Source organism: Muscardinus avellanarius (genome assembly GCF_963383645.1).
Source record: "Muscardinus avellanarius genome assembly, chromosome: 1".
Taxonomy (NCBI): Eukaryota; Metazoa; Chordata; class Mammalia; order Rodentia; family Gliridae; genus Muscardinus; species Muscardinus avellanarius.
In genome coordinates this window covers 68112975-68126663 of record NC_137786.1, presented here as the reverse complement: position 1 = coordinate 68126663, position 13689 = coordinate 68112975, and the positions used below count along the sequence as shown (strand labels likewise).

Here is a 13689-nt window from a genome sequence, read left to right as displayed (position 1 = left end):
CTAACTTTATTTTGTACCTGTTTAAACTACCTGTTAATGATTTAAAACATGAAGTAGTTTCTTTGGCCAGTTCTGAATATCACTTTCTATTATTAGGATCTCTTTATTTTTGTTATGTCCTTTATACTATTAATATTTTAAATTATTATTTGAAATTTAAAGAGACTACTTTAAAACATATTTTAATTCTTATGACTTTAAATTTGTAGTTTATCTTGGAAAGTGTGTGTGTGTGTGTGTGTGTGTGTGTGTGTGTGTGTGTGTGTGTGTGTGTGTTTTTCCAATTATTTTCTACCTTTGGAGAGTAAAGAAAGTTAAAAAATTAATTTGTCTGGAAGTAAAAAAAAAGTCTATTTTCTTTCTCAAACCAAGAAAATTTACTCAGTGACTCCCATACAATCTTACCTAATTTAAGTTATAGTTATATGGAGATTTGTAATACAATGTTTAATTTTTCTATCAAAACATATCACTAGCCGGACGTGGTGGTGCACGCTTGTAATCCCCGTGCTTGGAAGGGGGAGACGGAAGGATCGCACAAGTTCTAAGCCAGCCTCGCTGGCTTAGGAGACCCTGTTCCAAATTTAAAAAATATAAAAAATAGGTCTGGGGGTGTAGCCCAGAGGTAGAAGGGTTTCCAGGAACCCCAGTACCACCAAAAAAAAAGCACTATTTTATAGTCATTTTATCAGATGTATACTTTTGGGATATAAACTAATATAAAGAATGTACTGCCATTTATTCATAGGCCATACAAAATCTCTTTCAGAAATAACTATTCAATGGATGTCTGTTGAGATTTAGTATGTACAAGGTGTCATTCTAGATGAATAAACTAAATACAGTTTCTTGCAACACTACCCAATAAAACATTCAGAGATGTTGGAAATGTTCTTTATCTTTAGTGACATATGCAATAGTAGTTTTGGTATTTTGGGTACCTTTGAGGACTTGAAATGTGACGTGTGTGACTGAGGAACTGCATTTTTAACTTTTTAATTTGTATTTATTTTATTAATTTAAATTTAAATAGCTGCATGTGGCAAAGGACTAGTACATTTAACATCATAATTTCAGTAATTGAAATAGAGAAAAAAGGTAAAATAAATATATATCACATAGTGAATTGTACTATAAAACAAACATCTTTCTACATGGAGTATATTTCTCTATTTAATATATTTTTGTTGATATTACCTTTTCATAGAAAAAACTAAAATAATAGTAATGTTATTAAAAGGGTCTAAATGCAAAACACCCTAGGTCCCAGAAGCAACAATATATGACTCTGGGTATATATTTTTATCTTGTGGGGCTTTGGTTTTCTTGCCTGTAAAAGGATAGGAGAGATTCATATATTTCTAGTTCTAATAGTTCTTAAGTTATCTGATTCTACTTCATATCATGTAATTGTAGGGCCCAATAAAAAATATTTGGCAGATAAAATTTAAATGAATTATATCTTAAAAGCATGGAGAAATTCACGATTTTTTTCATCATTCACAAGCATTTAGTATAGGAAATATCTACCGGATCTTAAGTTCCTAGAAGGACTTATTATTAGAATCATGATATATTCTTTGTAGACAATTCTTGTATGACACAAACAGTTCCTCCATTGAAGTAGTTCTGTTTTGACAAAATTTTGTATTTTCATTTCTTTTAATTTCCAAGGCTTATGGCTTGTCTTTCAGAATTTTTAGAGTATGCTCTGTGATTCTAAGCCTTGGCTCTACTAACTTATAAGTAATATAACCATAAACAAATTAACAGATTTCTTATGTATTAAACTTTGTTTATAATAACCAAAATGATTAATAGAAATAATCCCACAAAATTGTGGTAAACATTGATTGAATGGTATAATAAATATAAGGTTAGCACTGTTTTTGACACACATACACAGTAAAATGCCAGCTAATAAAAACAGAAACCTTAATGGACAGGTACCATCACAGTGGTTAGGAATTGTTAGTGGAGGCTGTGGGTGATGGACTGATAAAATACGATGAAGCATGGACAACCTCAGAATACCTCTAAGCATATAAGTAATCACAAAGTGAAAATAATAATTTTATGGTGTAAAAACTTGGCAGACACTACACAATCAGACAGTAAAGATTTTAACATCATCAGTAGTGAGGTGAGTCAACGTAGGGTGCCCTCAGAGGTTACAAATTGAGATGAACATCACATGATGTCTGTGTTAGTCCTGCTAAGGAAATATGACCTGAATCTAGGTCACGAAAAAACATCAGAGAGTCATCCTATAAAGTGTAAGGCTTGTTCTCTTTAAACCTGTTGAGGATACAATAGGAATTGTTCCTGCTTAGAAGAGCTCAGATAGACTTGACAATTAAATACAACATGTGTTCCATGATGTTCTCATACCCAGAAGAAAATGAAATCTTACTGAAAGAATTGGGAAAACTTAAATTAGCTTTGTGGCTTGGATGGTAGTGTTGTATCAGTGTTGATTTTTTTTACTTGAAATGGTCAAAATGGTGATTTTATAGAAGACACTTGTTTGGGGAGCTATATTTTGCAATAATTAGAAGTTTATGAGGTATTATGTCTTTAGCTTGCTCTTAAGTAGTTCTGGAAAATATTTATGATTATACATATATAACTATATTATATACAAATACATATATGTATATGTGCATATATATACACATACATACACATATACATACACACACACATATATATATATGTATACACACACAATAGGAATATATATATATATATATATATATATATATATATATATATATATAGGAAAGGAGAAGAGAAGAAGAAAGGATGATACAGCAAATGCAATGAAATGTTAACAGTGGGGAATTTGGGTCAGAGTATCTGAGAGTTCTTTACACAGGCAGTTTACACACACACACACACACACACACACACACACACACACACACGACTTACCCTAGGCTGACCTGTAGAAGAAGTGATCCTAAAATTGAGATCTAAAAGATGTAAGCAATGTCCACTTAAAGGTCTTTGAGATCCCTGAGAAAATTTTTTTTAGTTCATTTTGTATTTTGTCTTGTTTATTTGTTTGTTTGCTTGTTTAACTGGGAATTGAACCCGAGGGGCTTTCTACCTCCAAATATGTCCCCAGCCCATTATTTTTTTTTTACTTTGAAACAGGGTCTCACTAAGTTGTTGTAGGTCTTTCTAAATTGCTGAAGCTGTTCTTGAACCTCAAACCTTCAGTCCTATCTCAACCTCCCAAGAAGTGGGATTACAGATGTGGGCCACCACACCTAGCTCTTAATTTTTTTTCAACTTGTGCATGTATCTTTTTTTAATATATGGATATTATTGGTGGAAAGCAAGGGTAGAAAAAAACTTAAAGAAATTTGATGTAGGTGGAAATTAGACTATGAGTATGGCAGTAGCAAGAAAATGAACCTGTAATGATAAGCAGGGAATAGGTCAGAGACTAGAAACTCAATAAACATACATTGAGTGTGCTTGCAAGCACAAAATTTTAAAGAACCACAAAAATGGCTTCAGAAATTACAATTCTCTAGCCAGGCGTGGTGGTGCATGATTGTAATCCCAGCATTTGGGAGGCTGAGACAGGAGAATCCTGGTTTGCAGACAGCCTCAGCTACTACTTAGTGAGGCCCTTTTGCAACTCAACGAGACCCTCTTTCAAAATAAAGAATAAAAAAATAGAGCTGGGGGTGTAGCTCAGAGGTAGAATGCCCCTGAGTTCCATCCCCAGTACTGCAAAAAAAGAAATTACAATTCTCTACTGCATCCTGAGTGATAAATAATTAAGGAAAAAGTTCTAATCTGGTTGTGTAAATTTATTAATATTAATTTTTAATATCTAAACATTTAACTAATTGGATAAGAACTTCCTGCATTAAATTAGTGAATCTTTATAGAAATTCTAACTAGAATTTTGTATATTGTATGTAGATATGCATAGGATCACCCAGTTTACAGTTTACTCCAGCTGTAAGTGCCGCTCCAACAACTATATTTGAACCTAATTGAACTGTTTTTCTGAATAGTTTCTTAAGGAAGTTGTAACTACAAAAAAAAATCATTAGTCACTTGGCATTTAAAAGTCCCACTGTATTATTATATCAAATAAGTAAAATATTTTGTAAAAGTAACTTTATTTTTAAGAAGCAAAAATTAGTTATTTCAATATTCTTAGCAAAATAAATTTTGGAAAAGATGTGATACTTCTAAGTAAAAAGTAGAATGGTTTTAATGCATATCCCAAATACATATTTTGTTTTTTCCAAAATTGGGCAAGGTATAATCTTCTAGAACCACGTACTTATGTTAGGTATATAGAACTATAAAATTTATAAATTAGTGTGAGAAATAAAAATTTTGAGAAATACTCAAATGTATTATGTAGTTATAGGAATTTAATAGGGAAGTGTCAAATCACTTATTTTTAACAAATATTTACAATATTGTTTTTTGTTTTACTAAATTGCTAGGCACTTGGAGGTGTCCCAGGAAGTCAGCCATTACTCCCCAGTGGAATGGACCCAACACGACAACAAGGTGAATAAAGTAAAACTGAAATTGATGCACAGAACAATGAGGAAATTCTTTATTTTTAAGGAAAATTCTATTTGTATATACCTTGTATAATTTTACTAGTTTCATCGTTATAGGTAACATGACTAAATGATTTATATTTTAGATAGTTCTTAGTTATATATAATAGTAAGTGTGATGATAATATAAAAACAGAATACATAAATGCCCAAAATTCTGTATTTTTACTAAATAACCTTTTATATCATTCCTAATAAGTAGGAAACGAAATTATTCCATCATTTAGTATTTCCTCTCCCATTTTTCAAAGGGATTAGTTCACTTTAAAGATCACAGAAGGAAAGAGGGTACCACGTGACAAATGACTTGTTTAGTTTAACAATCTCAGTCATCGGGTCCTTTCATAGAGGTACTTAGCTACCACAGATACATAGACCTCCATTGTACTCTTCCAAGGAAAGAGGAGCAAATGCTGTGAGAAAAGAAATTCAACCCAGAGTCAGAAAAAAATTTCAACTTGGACATTAATGAAGAGTGTGGTTATGTGGTATCAGAAATGGAAAAGTGGCCACAGAAACCAAGATAAAAATGGCACCATCACTTGACAGTAAGACACCTAGCAGGGGGGGAGCTAGCCTCTAGTTTAGCACTCATGGCCATTACATTATCAATATTTCATACTCTATTTTTAGGACATCCAAATATGGGTGGACCAATGCAGAGAATGACTCCTCCAAGAGGCATGGTGCCCTTAGGACCACAGGTAAACAATCAGTGCAAAAAGCTAAATGTGGAGCTTTTTGCCTTCAATTAATATAAATAAACTGTTGTTTGCTAGATTTTAGTGTATGTATTAAAGTCATGATATACATTGGGGCTCACGGTGTCGCTCCATAGGTAGAGCACATATTTAGCATGTGTTAAATGTGGGATCAATCCCCAGTGTACACACACAAGTTTTGATATACATGAATATTAGGTCTTGAAGATAACATGCTTGTGACATTTCTGAATTGATATGACAACAAACAATATTTTAACAAAGTACTATCATACATTCTTCTAGTTTAAAAAATATACTTTACAGAAATACATTATAATAATAATTATAAAAGATAACTGATGCTCTTTTGTTAGCTATGAAAGGAAATAGCTAAATGAAACTCAATTAATTTATTAAATAGGATAAACATAAATATATTTCCATAAATCTTTTAAAGAATGCCAATTATAATTTATTATATACAATCATATTTTCATAAAAAAGGAAAACCATAAAAATCATTTATAAATAAACATTTATAGTGTCTTACTGAACAAGGTTAATACTATTGGTCTATATCAAATTTTGTTACCTGACTTCTCTGTCAAATTTTCCCAAAAGAGCACACTGAGATTGTACCTGTCCTGTCTGTTAGTAACATGGTAGGTGGGTTGTCTTGAGTTATCATTTATTTTAGATCAAACATCCTCCTGTGTTCCTTGGAAAAACTGCTTGCACAGAAACTAATTTTATGACATATCATAAAGAAGCTAATCCCAAATTCAAAAATTTAAATTCTACCACTTGGGATATAGGTTATAATGCCATAAATCTGGCTTTTACAAGCATTATAAATGACAGTTTTAAGAGTTTGTTTCATGTATCTGATTTTAAAGAATTAAATTGATATTTATTTGTACCTCCAAAGGAGCCAAATACCTAAGAGCCAGACACCCAGATACTGTGCTTTAGGCCTAGGAAATTCTACCAGTATACAATAATACAAAGCTTATTGAAACATGAGGCGTCTAACCAACTTTCTTGGAAATGCCATAGTACACAAAAAACTCACTCTCTAAATACATGTGGCAGTCCCAAAGCCAAAAGAAATCAATTTGTTTTACTTAAGGTGCCTATATATTTTATTACAATTCTGAAATTTTTTATTTAGATATTTAAATTATTTATCTATTTTACTCATATTAGAAATGATGATATACGTGAACTAGCCATCATTAAGCTATAAATAGAAGTTATAAGAGCTATAGGATATTTTATTGACTAAATGTACTTTTAGTCTCTAATAAACTATGCCAACCAATTTGCATGTACAGAACTTAAAGAATTCTTCCCCCCAAAAAAATTTAGTAGATGAATTTTAAATATGCATCGAAATGTCTTGCCTGTAACTTAGTTGTCATTCTTCATTCAGTTAACTTATTTTTTTAGCTAGGCACACTTTAAGACTTTGTCATTAACAGACTATCATCAGTATTAGTTTTAATCCTTTAAAAATTAGTGTCTGATTTAAGTCAGTTTGGCATTGTTTGAAGAGATATACCAGACTATGTAAGCTATATAAAACACTTGGATCTCATTTGAAAATTCAGAAATATAAAAGCTAACTGGTCTTAATGTTCTGGGTTATAAAGAGCTATATGTTTTATCTTATGAGTAAATTACAACAGATAACAAAACCCTTTTTCTGATTAATAATTTCTTATTATAGTTTGAATGGCTTAGTTTATTGTGTAAGTGTAAATATTTACATTTTCAAAATCAAAGAGAGTTTATTTCTTTCATTTTGATCAGTAGTATCCTAGTGGAATCATCTGGCTTTTTAAAATAAATTGTAGAAAGTCTCTGAAATGTTATCTCTAGCCTTATAAACAAAGTATATACCTCTTTTCTTTCATAAATATTACTTCCATAATTTTTAGTTAAGTCTGGTGAAAGGGGACATTAGTTATCTATTGGAACAATTAAAGAAAAGAAAAACAATAAACATCATTTATAAATAAATATTAATAGTGTCTTACTCAACAAGGTTAATACTATTGGTCTATATCAAATTTTGTTACTTGACTTCTCTGTCAAATTTTCCCAAAAAAGTACACTGAGATTGAACCTGTCCTGTCTGTTAGTAACATGTTAGGTGAAAAGAAATATATATTGTTCAAATATTCTTCAGTAATTCTTATTTAAGTAAAATACACATAAAACATAATAAATGTGTAATAACTTTTTGCATGGGTTAAAAAATAAAAATTTGCTTCAGAGTCAGGCATATTTTTCTATTTCTTAATCTATTTTAGATCTAAGTATAGTTACAATACATGAATTTTAAATTGATATCAGTATCCTTTCAATAGACAAGCAAAATTATTAAGAAAAATTTATCTTTGAAATCATTTTTCTACTTGCTTTTATAATGTTTGCTTAGATTACCTTCATTAAACTGAGCAAGTACCATATGATTAACATAAAAACTCACTAAAACTACCTGGTGATTTCTAGTTCCTCTAGAAATCTAAAGGATAAGTAAATTATATACAAGTAAGAGTTCCAAATTAGGTACTTGAGTTGAAGAGATGGTAAGATGAGAATACATGATGAGCCCTCATATCAACAGAGAATAAACTGATTTCATATTTTAAAATCTATCATAGATGGTAGGATTCAGCTCAGTATAGGGGAAAACTTTCTAGAAATTAAACTGTTCAATCAGGGACAGACTTTTTGATAAACTTTATAAGCAGAGTCTGAACAGCCATTTTGTCAGAAACATTATGTTAGAATAGAGATTAAGCCAGATGGAATTATATAGTTGCCATCAGCTTTAAAATTTAGTTATCCTAAATTAGCTCTTCCTATTCTGCCTGTGTTGCTAGCACTTGGAGAGCCAGTTGTTATTCTTTCTTTTCTTCCTGATATCTTTTTACTTTTTAAAAATATTTTTATTAGTGCATTGTAATTATAGGTTCAAGGTGATACAAACACATAGCACTTGGTATATTTCCTTATTTTTGTTTTGGATTATTCACAAAATAAAAACCTTATAAATGTATCAAGTATGTAATATATTGAATTATTTCGTACTCATTTTCTGTGACAATTCAGATTAATTAGACCATCATTTTTGAAGGCCTACTATGTGCCAGGTACCATACTAGAGCACTGAATATATAAAGATGAATAAAAAAGACACTGTCTTCAAGGCACTTACTGTTTAGTAGAGATGCATATACATCTAGACAATCTATTAGATAACATAAGAAGTCTAGAAAAATGTGTGCGCACTGTATGTAATGACAAGGAGGAATCACATAAACAAGTAAGTAATTCTGTTAAAGTTGAGAACTCCTGGGAAGCTAATGAACAGAGGACTTACTGTGTTATTAGTCATAAGAAAGAGGTAGCAGCTATAGTTCTTGATCACTTGTAGTATGATGATTTTAATTGGTCAACCATTCTCATCGGTTCTTTATATATTTGTTTTATCCTATAACAACTATAAGAAAGATAATATTATCACTTTCCAGATAAGGAAATTAAGGTTGGGAGATCATTGTGAAGATAATTGGCCTGAGATCACTAAAAAAAAGAGTCAGTGACAGAATATTCAAACTAATGTATTTTTCCTTAGAGCTATATGAAAAATTCATTTTCATAATAAAACACAAATCTTATAAGACAAAAATGAGACACTTTTCTTCTGAAGCATTTCTAGTTAGCCATTCATATTTTGTCCAATCACTAACTTTTTTCTCTAACACTTTTGCTAGTATTGCTGTTGCTACTATCACCATGCTTTATCTACAGATTAAAGGAAATTGCTCTACTCTTAACCAATGGCTCAAGTGTAAATAGAAACCATTCTACTGTCCCATAGTTCACAAACTTAGATATTTAAATATCATTTCCTTAAAGTAAGATCAAGTAAATCATGAGAATAACATGTAACTAGGTAACTTCACATATCAAGTATATCTTTTCAGAGTTATCAGACTTCTCATTGATTTATTTCTTTGTCATTTTTGTACCTAATACAAAAAAGTCCAAGGATGATGGGTAAACATGAGTACAGATGTATTTTTTTATGTGTCTGAACTTTAAGAAATTCAGTAGGCTAGAGAATATTATTGGAAGTAGGAAATGACGATGAAAATGATGGGAAATGCAGGCAGGAAAAATCTACTGGGGCCCATCTATAAGTAGCCTAATTCAGCCTTACTGAGAGGTTAGACTTATTTGATAGATACTATGGTTCATCATAGCTTTTAAGTGACATGATTAAGGCTGAGTTTTAGAAGGATAACTTTTCCAGGAGTATGTATGGAGAATAGGCTGCGAAAGAAAAGGAGTGAATAGGAAAGGCCAGTTAAGATAATACAGGAGTCTCAGTACCTGTCAAAAATTAGTGATAGGTAGAAAAGCATTACTTAAGAGCTGTTGCAAAGACAGAATTAGTAGACTTTGGTAACTGATTAAATATGGGAGTTGAAAGGAAAAGAGATAGCAGAGGCTCCTAAACATTATTAGATTGGGCTGTTGGGGTGGAGGTGAAGCCACAGATGTGAGGAGGTCAGTACAAAGACCTCAGTCATGAGAAGATAAAGTTTACTTTGGAAATGTGGAGTATGAGGTGGTATCAGATGAAAACACCCCTATGAAGTTCAACATGTGAGTTTTTCTAGGAACGTAGCAAGGAATCATTATAAAGTGTAAAGATTTGGAATTCCTAATGTATAAATAGTTGTTGAGCAAATGGTAGCAGATAGAATTATTCAAAAAGGTGTATTAAAAACAATACTGTGAAAATAAATATTAAAGAGTTTGCAAAACAAAAGGAGCAGGCAGAGGAAATTGAAAAAGAATACTCAGAAGAGTAAAAGGAAGAGTATCAAAAATCAAGTATGAATGTTGTTGATAATGTTAAGATATATTAATAATAGTGATAAAATTGATGTTTTGGCTCTAGTGGTAATTAAACTAATCTAATATGATATGGGTATTAAAGCATAAAATATTTTTCATCTTTTGAATGCATATAATAGATATTAACTGAAGCTTAATGAGTCATAATTTATACATACATATTTTGAGTATACCTTATTTTATATATTCTATATATTGTTATATGTTAGTGCATTTCCATGTTAGATATGTTATTCTGTGAGCAGAAATTTATACTTTTTGCATTGAGCCTACCTGATTTTTTTCCCCAGACTTCATGTAATTGTTCTGAATCTGACAGTTTCAAACCTGTTGAATAATGTTTTCTCTAAAAACAGAATTTTGGATTTATGAAATATTTTATTTGAAAAAGTTCACTAATGTGAAACTTTAAACTTAATAAAGATACATTGAATATTCTAATAGTAACCATAACCTACTCATTTAACTTATTCTAATAATTTTGCATGTTTGTGTAGTTTTTAAAGGACACAAACCAAAGTAACTGTTAAAATAGAAGCAAAAGTACAAGAATGGACTCTTCAGAGAATGAATTACGCAGGCCTTATCCCATTAGGAGTTATGTAGGGAAATCATTAACCTGCTCTCCTTTCTTTCCCCCCTCCTCTTTGGTTTTGTTTTTTTGTTTTGTGGTAGTCTGACCCTTGGTTATCATTACAGAACTATGGAGGTGCAATGAGACCCCCACTGAATGCTTTAGGTGGCCCTGGAATGCCTGGAATGAACATGTAAGCAAAGTGCTATATTATTGTCTAGTAAAGTGTTCTAGTACCTCAATCTGTGTGTAGTATAAAACGGACTAAACATGAGCTGCAGCGTGTTTCATTTTCACAACATAATCTCTCATTTTTTCTTCCTCCCCTTGCAACCATTGGCTTGCCCCTCCCCCACTTTCAAATGACATAAATAACAACTTCTAGTATTTTTCTTTTTAATGCCTTTATAGTCTCCATGTAGAGTCTGTACAAAAGAATAAAGAAATGCCGACACCAGGACTGTGACTTAACTCTACAGAAGAAAATAATTGGATATTGTTGACCTCATTTTAACAGATATATAGTGATTCTAAGAGTTGAGTTTTTAACTCTTATATTTGTGTCTTTTGCTTTTTTGGGACCATTCCTATTACAGGAAGAATTCACTCTGGTAATATCATCGATATTAAAGAACTTCCTATGGCATAGGATGAATTTAAGTAAGGAATAAAATAAAGATTTCTTACTGGGAAGACTTTTCCAACCCAAAGAGAGGAATTTGTTTCTATTAATCAATATAATGCAGGTTGTTAGGGAATTTGTATTTATTTTTCAATATCCAACTTGCCCTCAGAATCTGTATACACTAGGTACTTGGTAGTAACTTTCATTAATTCACTAGAGGATTAATTCCATGGTATGGCCTAAAGAGAGCTTATCAGAAATAGTGTTTCATGTGGATTTGTGGGTATCTCTTCAAATATATATTCTTTCAATTCATGTTTTAGCTGCTTATGCCATCATTTAGTGGTACTGAAGATCAATATACTGTGAAAAATATGTTCTTTTGATATATGTAAGCCATTTTTTAAGTTTCTGAAGCCAGTGCACAGAATGCAATTTTACTAAATTTAAAAATAGGTTGATAGGTAGAAAGATACCAGTCTGACTCAAAACTAACAGAATGGGGGGATAAAATTTTGCTATCACATCTTTTCACTTTTAAAATAAAAATGGATAGGCATAAAGTCTGATTCTTTTGAATTCTTCAAAGGCTTAGTCCTTTATTATTTATTAATGGTCACTATGGAAAGGAATTAATGATATTTTGTGTTTTTCTTAAAAGCTTAAACTCATACCAGTACAATTGAGAAATACATAAAATATACCTACCTGAAATTCTCATTTTAAAATGCAATATATTTGTTAGGTGTGGTGATGCACACTTGTAATCACAATACTGGAAGGCTGAGAAAGGAGGATGGCAAGTTCAAGGCCAGCCTCAGCAACTTAGCAAGACCCTTAGCAACTTAGTGAAACCCTGTTTAAAAATTAAAAAGTAAAATGGGCTGGGGATCTAAATCAGCCCCTGGGTTCAATCCCAGTACAACCCCCCCCCAAAAGATGCAGTATATTTTAATGAACATAAGTTTGAATGCTATGATAAAGCCAGAATTATCATTAAATATTAAGAATGTATCTAATATTTTGTATACTACTTTTCATTATAATTGGACAAATGGTCAACTTTAAATCAACATGATTCTGCTGGTTCAGAGAAAAATTTTGTTTTCATGTGACCATAGAGAGACTTGGGGCATTCTATCTCTGAGTATACTCCCAGCCCTTTTGTAAATTTTGAAAGAGGGTTTTGCTTAGTTGCTGAGGCTGGACTGGAACCTACAATCTTCCTGTCTCAGCCTCCCAAGTACTGGAATTATAGGTATGCACAACCACATCCAACTTCTCCCAAATATACTTAAATGTGTACTTATGAATACATTTTTAATACATATTTTTATTGAACATAAATGGTATACAGTTAAACTATACTTGGTGCCCTCTCCTCCCTGCCCCCATTTTCCCTTACCCACTCCCACCAATGATTGTCCAGGGTAACCATGCCATATTCATAATTTTACACATACTCGGATATAGACCCTCATTAATCAAGTTCAGCCTTCCTCCTCTCCTATCTTTCCATTCAAACTTTGCTTATGAGCACATTTAATTCCCTAGACTATAAAGGTGAAATTTTTAATATAATTTTTTATTGTTATTTGGCTTTCTCATTTAAGTATTCTGATATACTTTTAAGTATCTTTATTAAATACTTTTACTATTAATTATATTTCTGGTTCTTAAAGAACTTCTACATCTTGGCCAGGTGAGGTGGTATGTACCTATAATCTTAACTACTAATGAGGCTGAGGCAAGAGGATTGCAAGTCCAAGGCCAGCCTGGGCAACTTAGTGAGACTTTATTCAAAATAAAAAATAAAAAGGGCTAGGAATGTAGCTCTGTGGTAGAGTGACCCTGAGTTCCACCCCAGTACCATAAAACAACAACAAAAACTTCTAAGATTTACAAACCTCAGTTTCCATTGTTCATTATGATATCCTTTATTTGGAGTCTTGTGCCATTTGCCATTTTTTTTATAAATTATGATTTCTTACATGCATAAATGTCTAAATGTTTTCCTCTAGTAGGAAATCTTCTTTAGTGTGAAAGTTCAAATCAAAGGGAATAACTATTTTATTGATATTGGCCCCAACAAAGCAAAAATAAACTTGAAGAGACAAAAATTAAAACATTTATCTTCTTTGTACTCAACAGAATGAGCTTACTTGATATTTACTTCATAATTTATTTTTAAAACAAAGTCTAGAATGGCACACAAGTAAATCTAAGTAGTATTTATAGCTACCT

General features: G+C 31.5%; 1 protein-coding gene across 23 annotated transcripts in view; it reads left to right on the top strand.

Moving 5' to 3' along the window:
• Positions 1 to 13689, top strand: part of SSBP2 (single stranded DNA binding protein 2) — a gene marked incomplete at both ends in the record, with an annotated part of 297446 nt that overhangs the window by 243733 nt on the left and 40024 nt on the right. For 12 of the 23 annotated variants that reach the window (XM_080717342.1, XM_080717335.1, XM_080717337.1 and 9 more), the window contains 3 exons: positions 4482 to 4548; positions 5238 to 5308; positions 10946 to 11013. In XM_080717342.1, the coding sequence (XP_080573468.1) occupies positions 4482 to 4548; positions 5238 to 5308; positions 10946 to 11013 (206 nt within the window). Of the gene's footprint in view, positions 1 to 4481; positions 4549 to 5237; positions 5309 to 10921; positions 11014 to 13689 lie in introns of all 23 variants that reach the window. The other 11 variants (XM_080717334.1, XM_080717328.1, XM_080717347.1 and 8 more) reach the window with 4 other exon arrangements.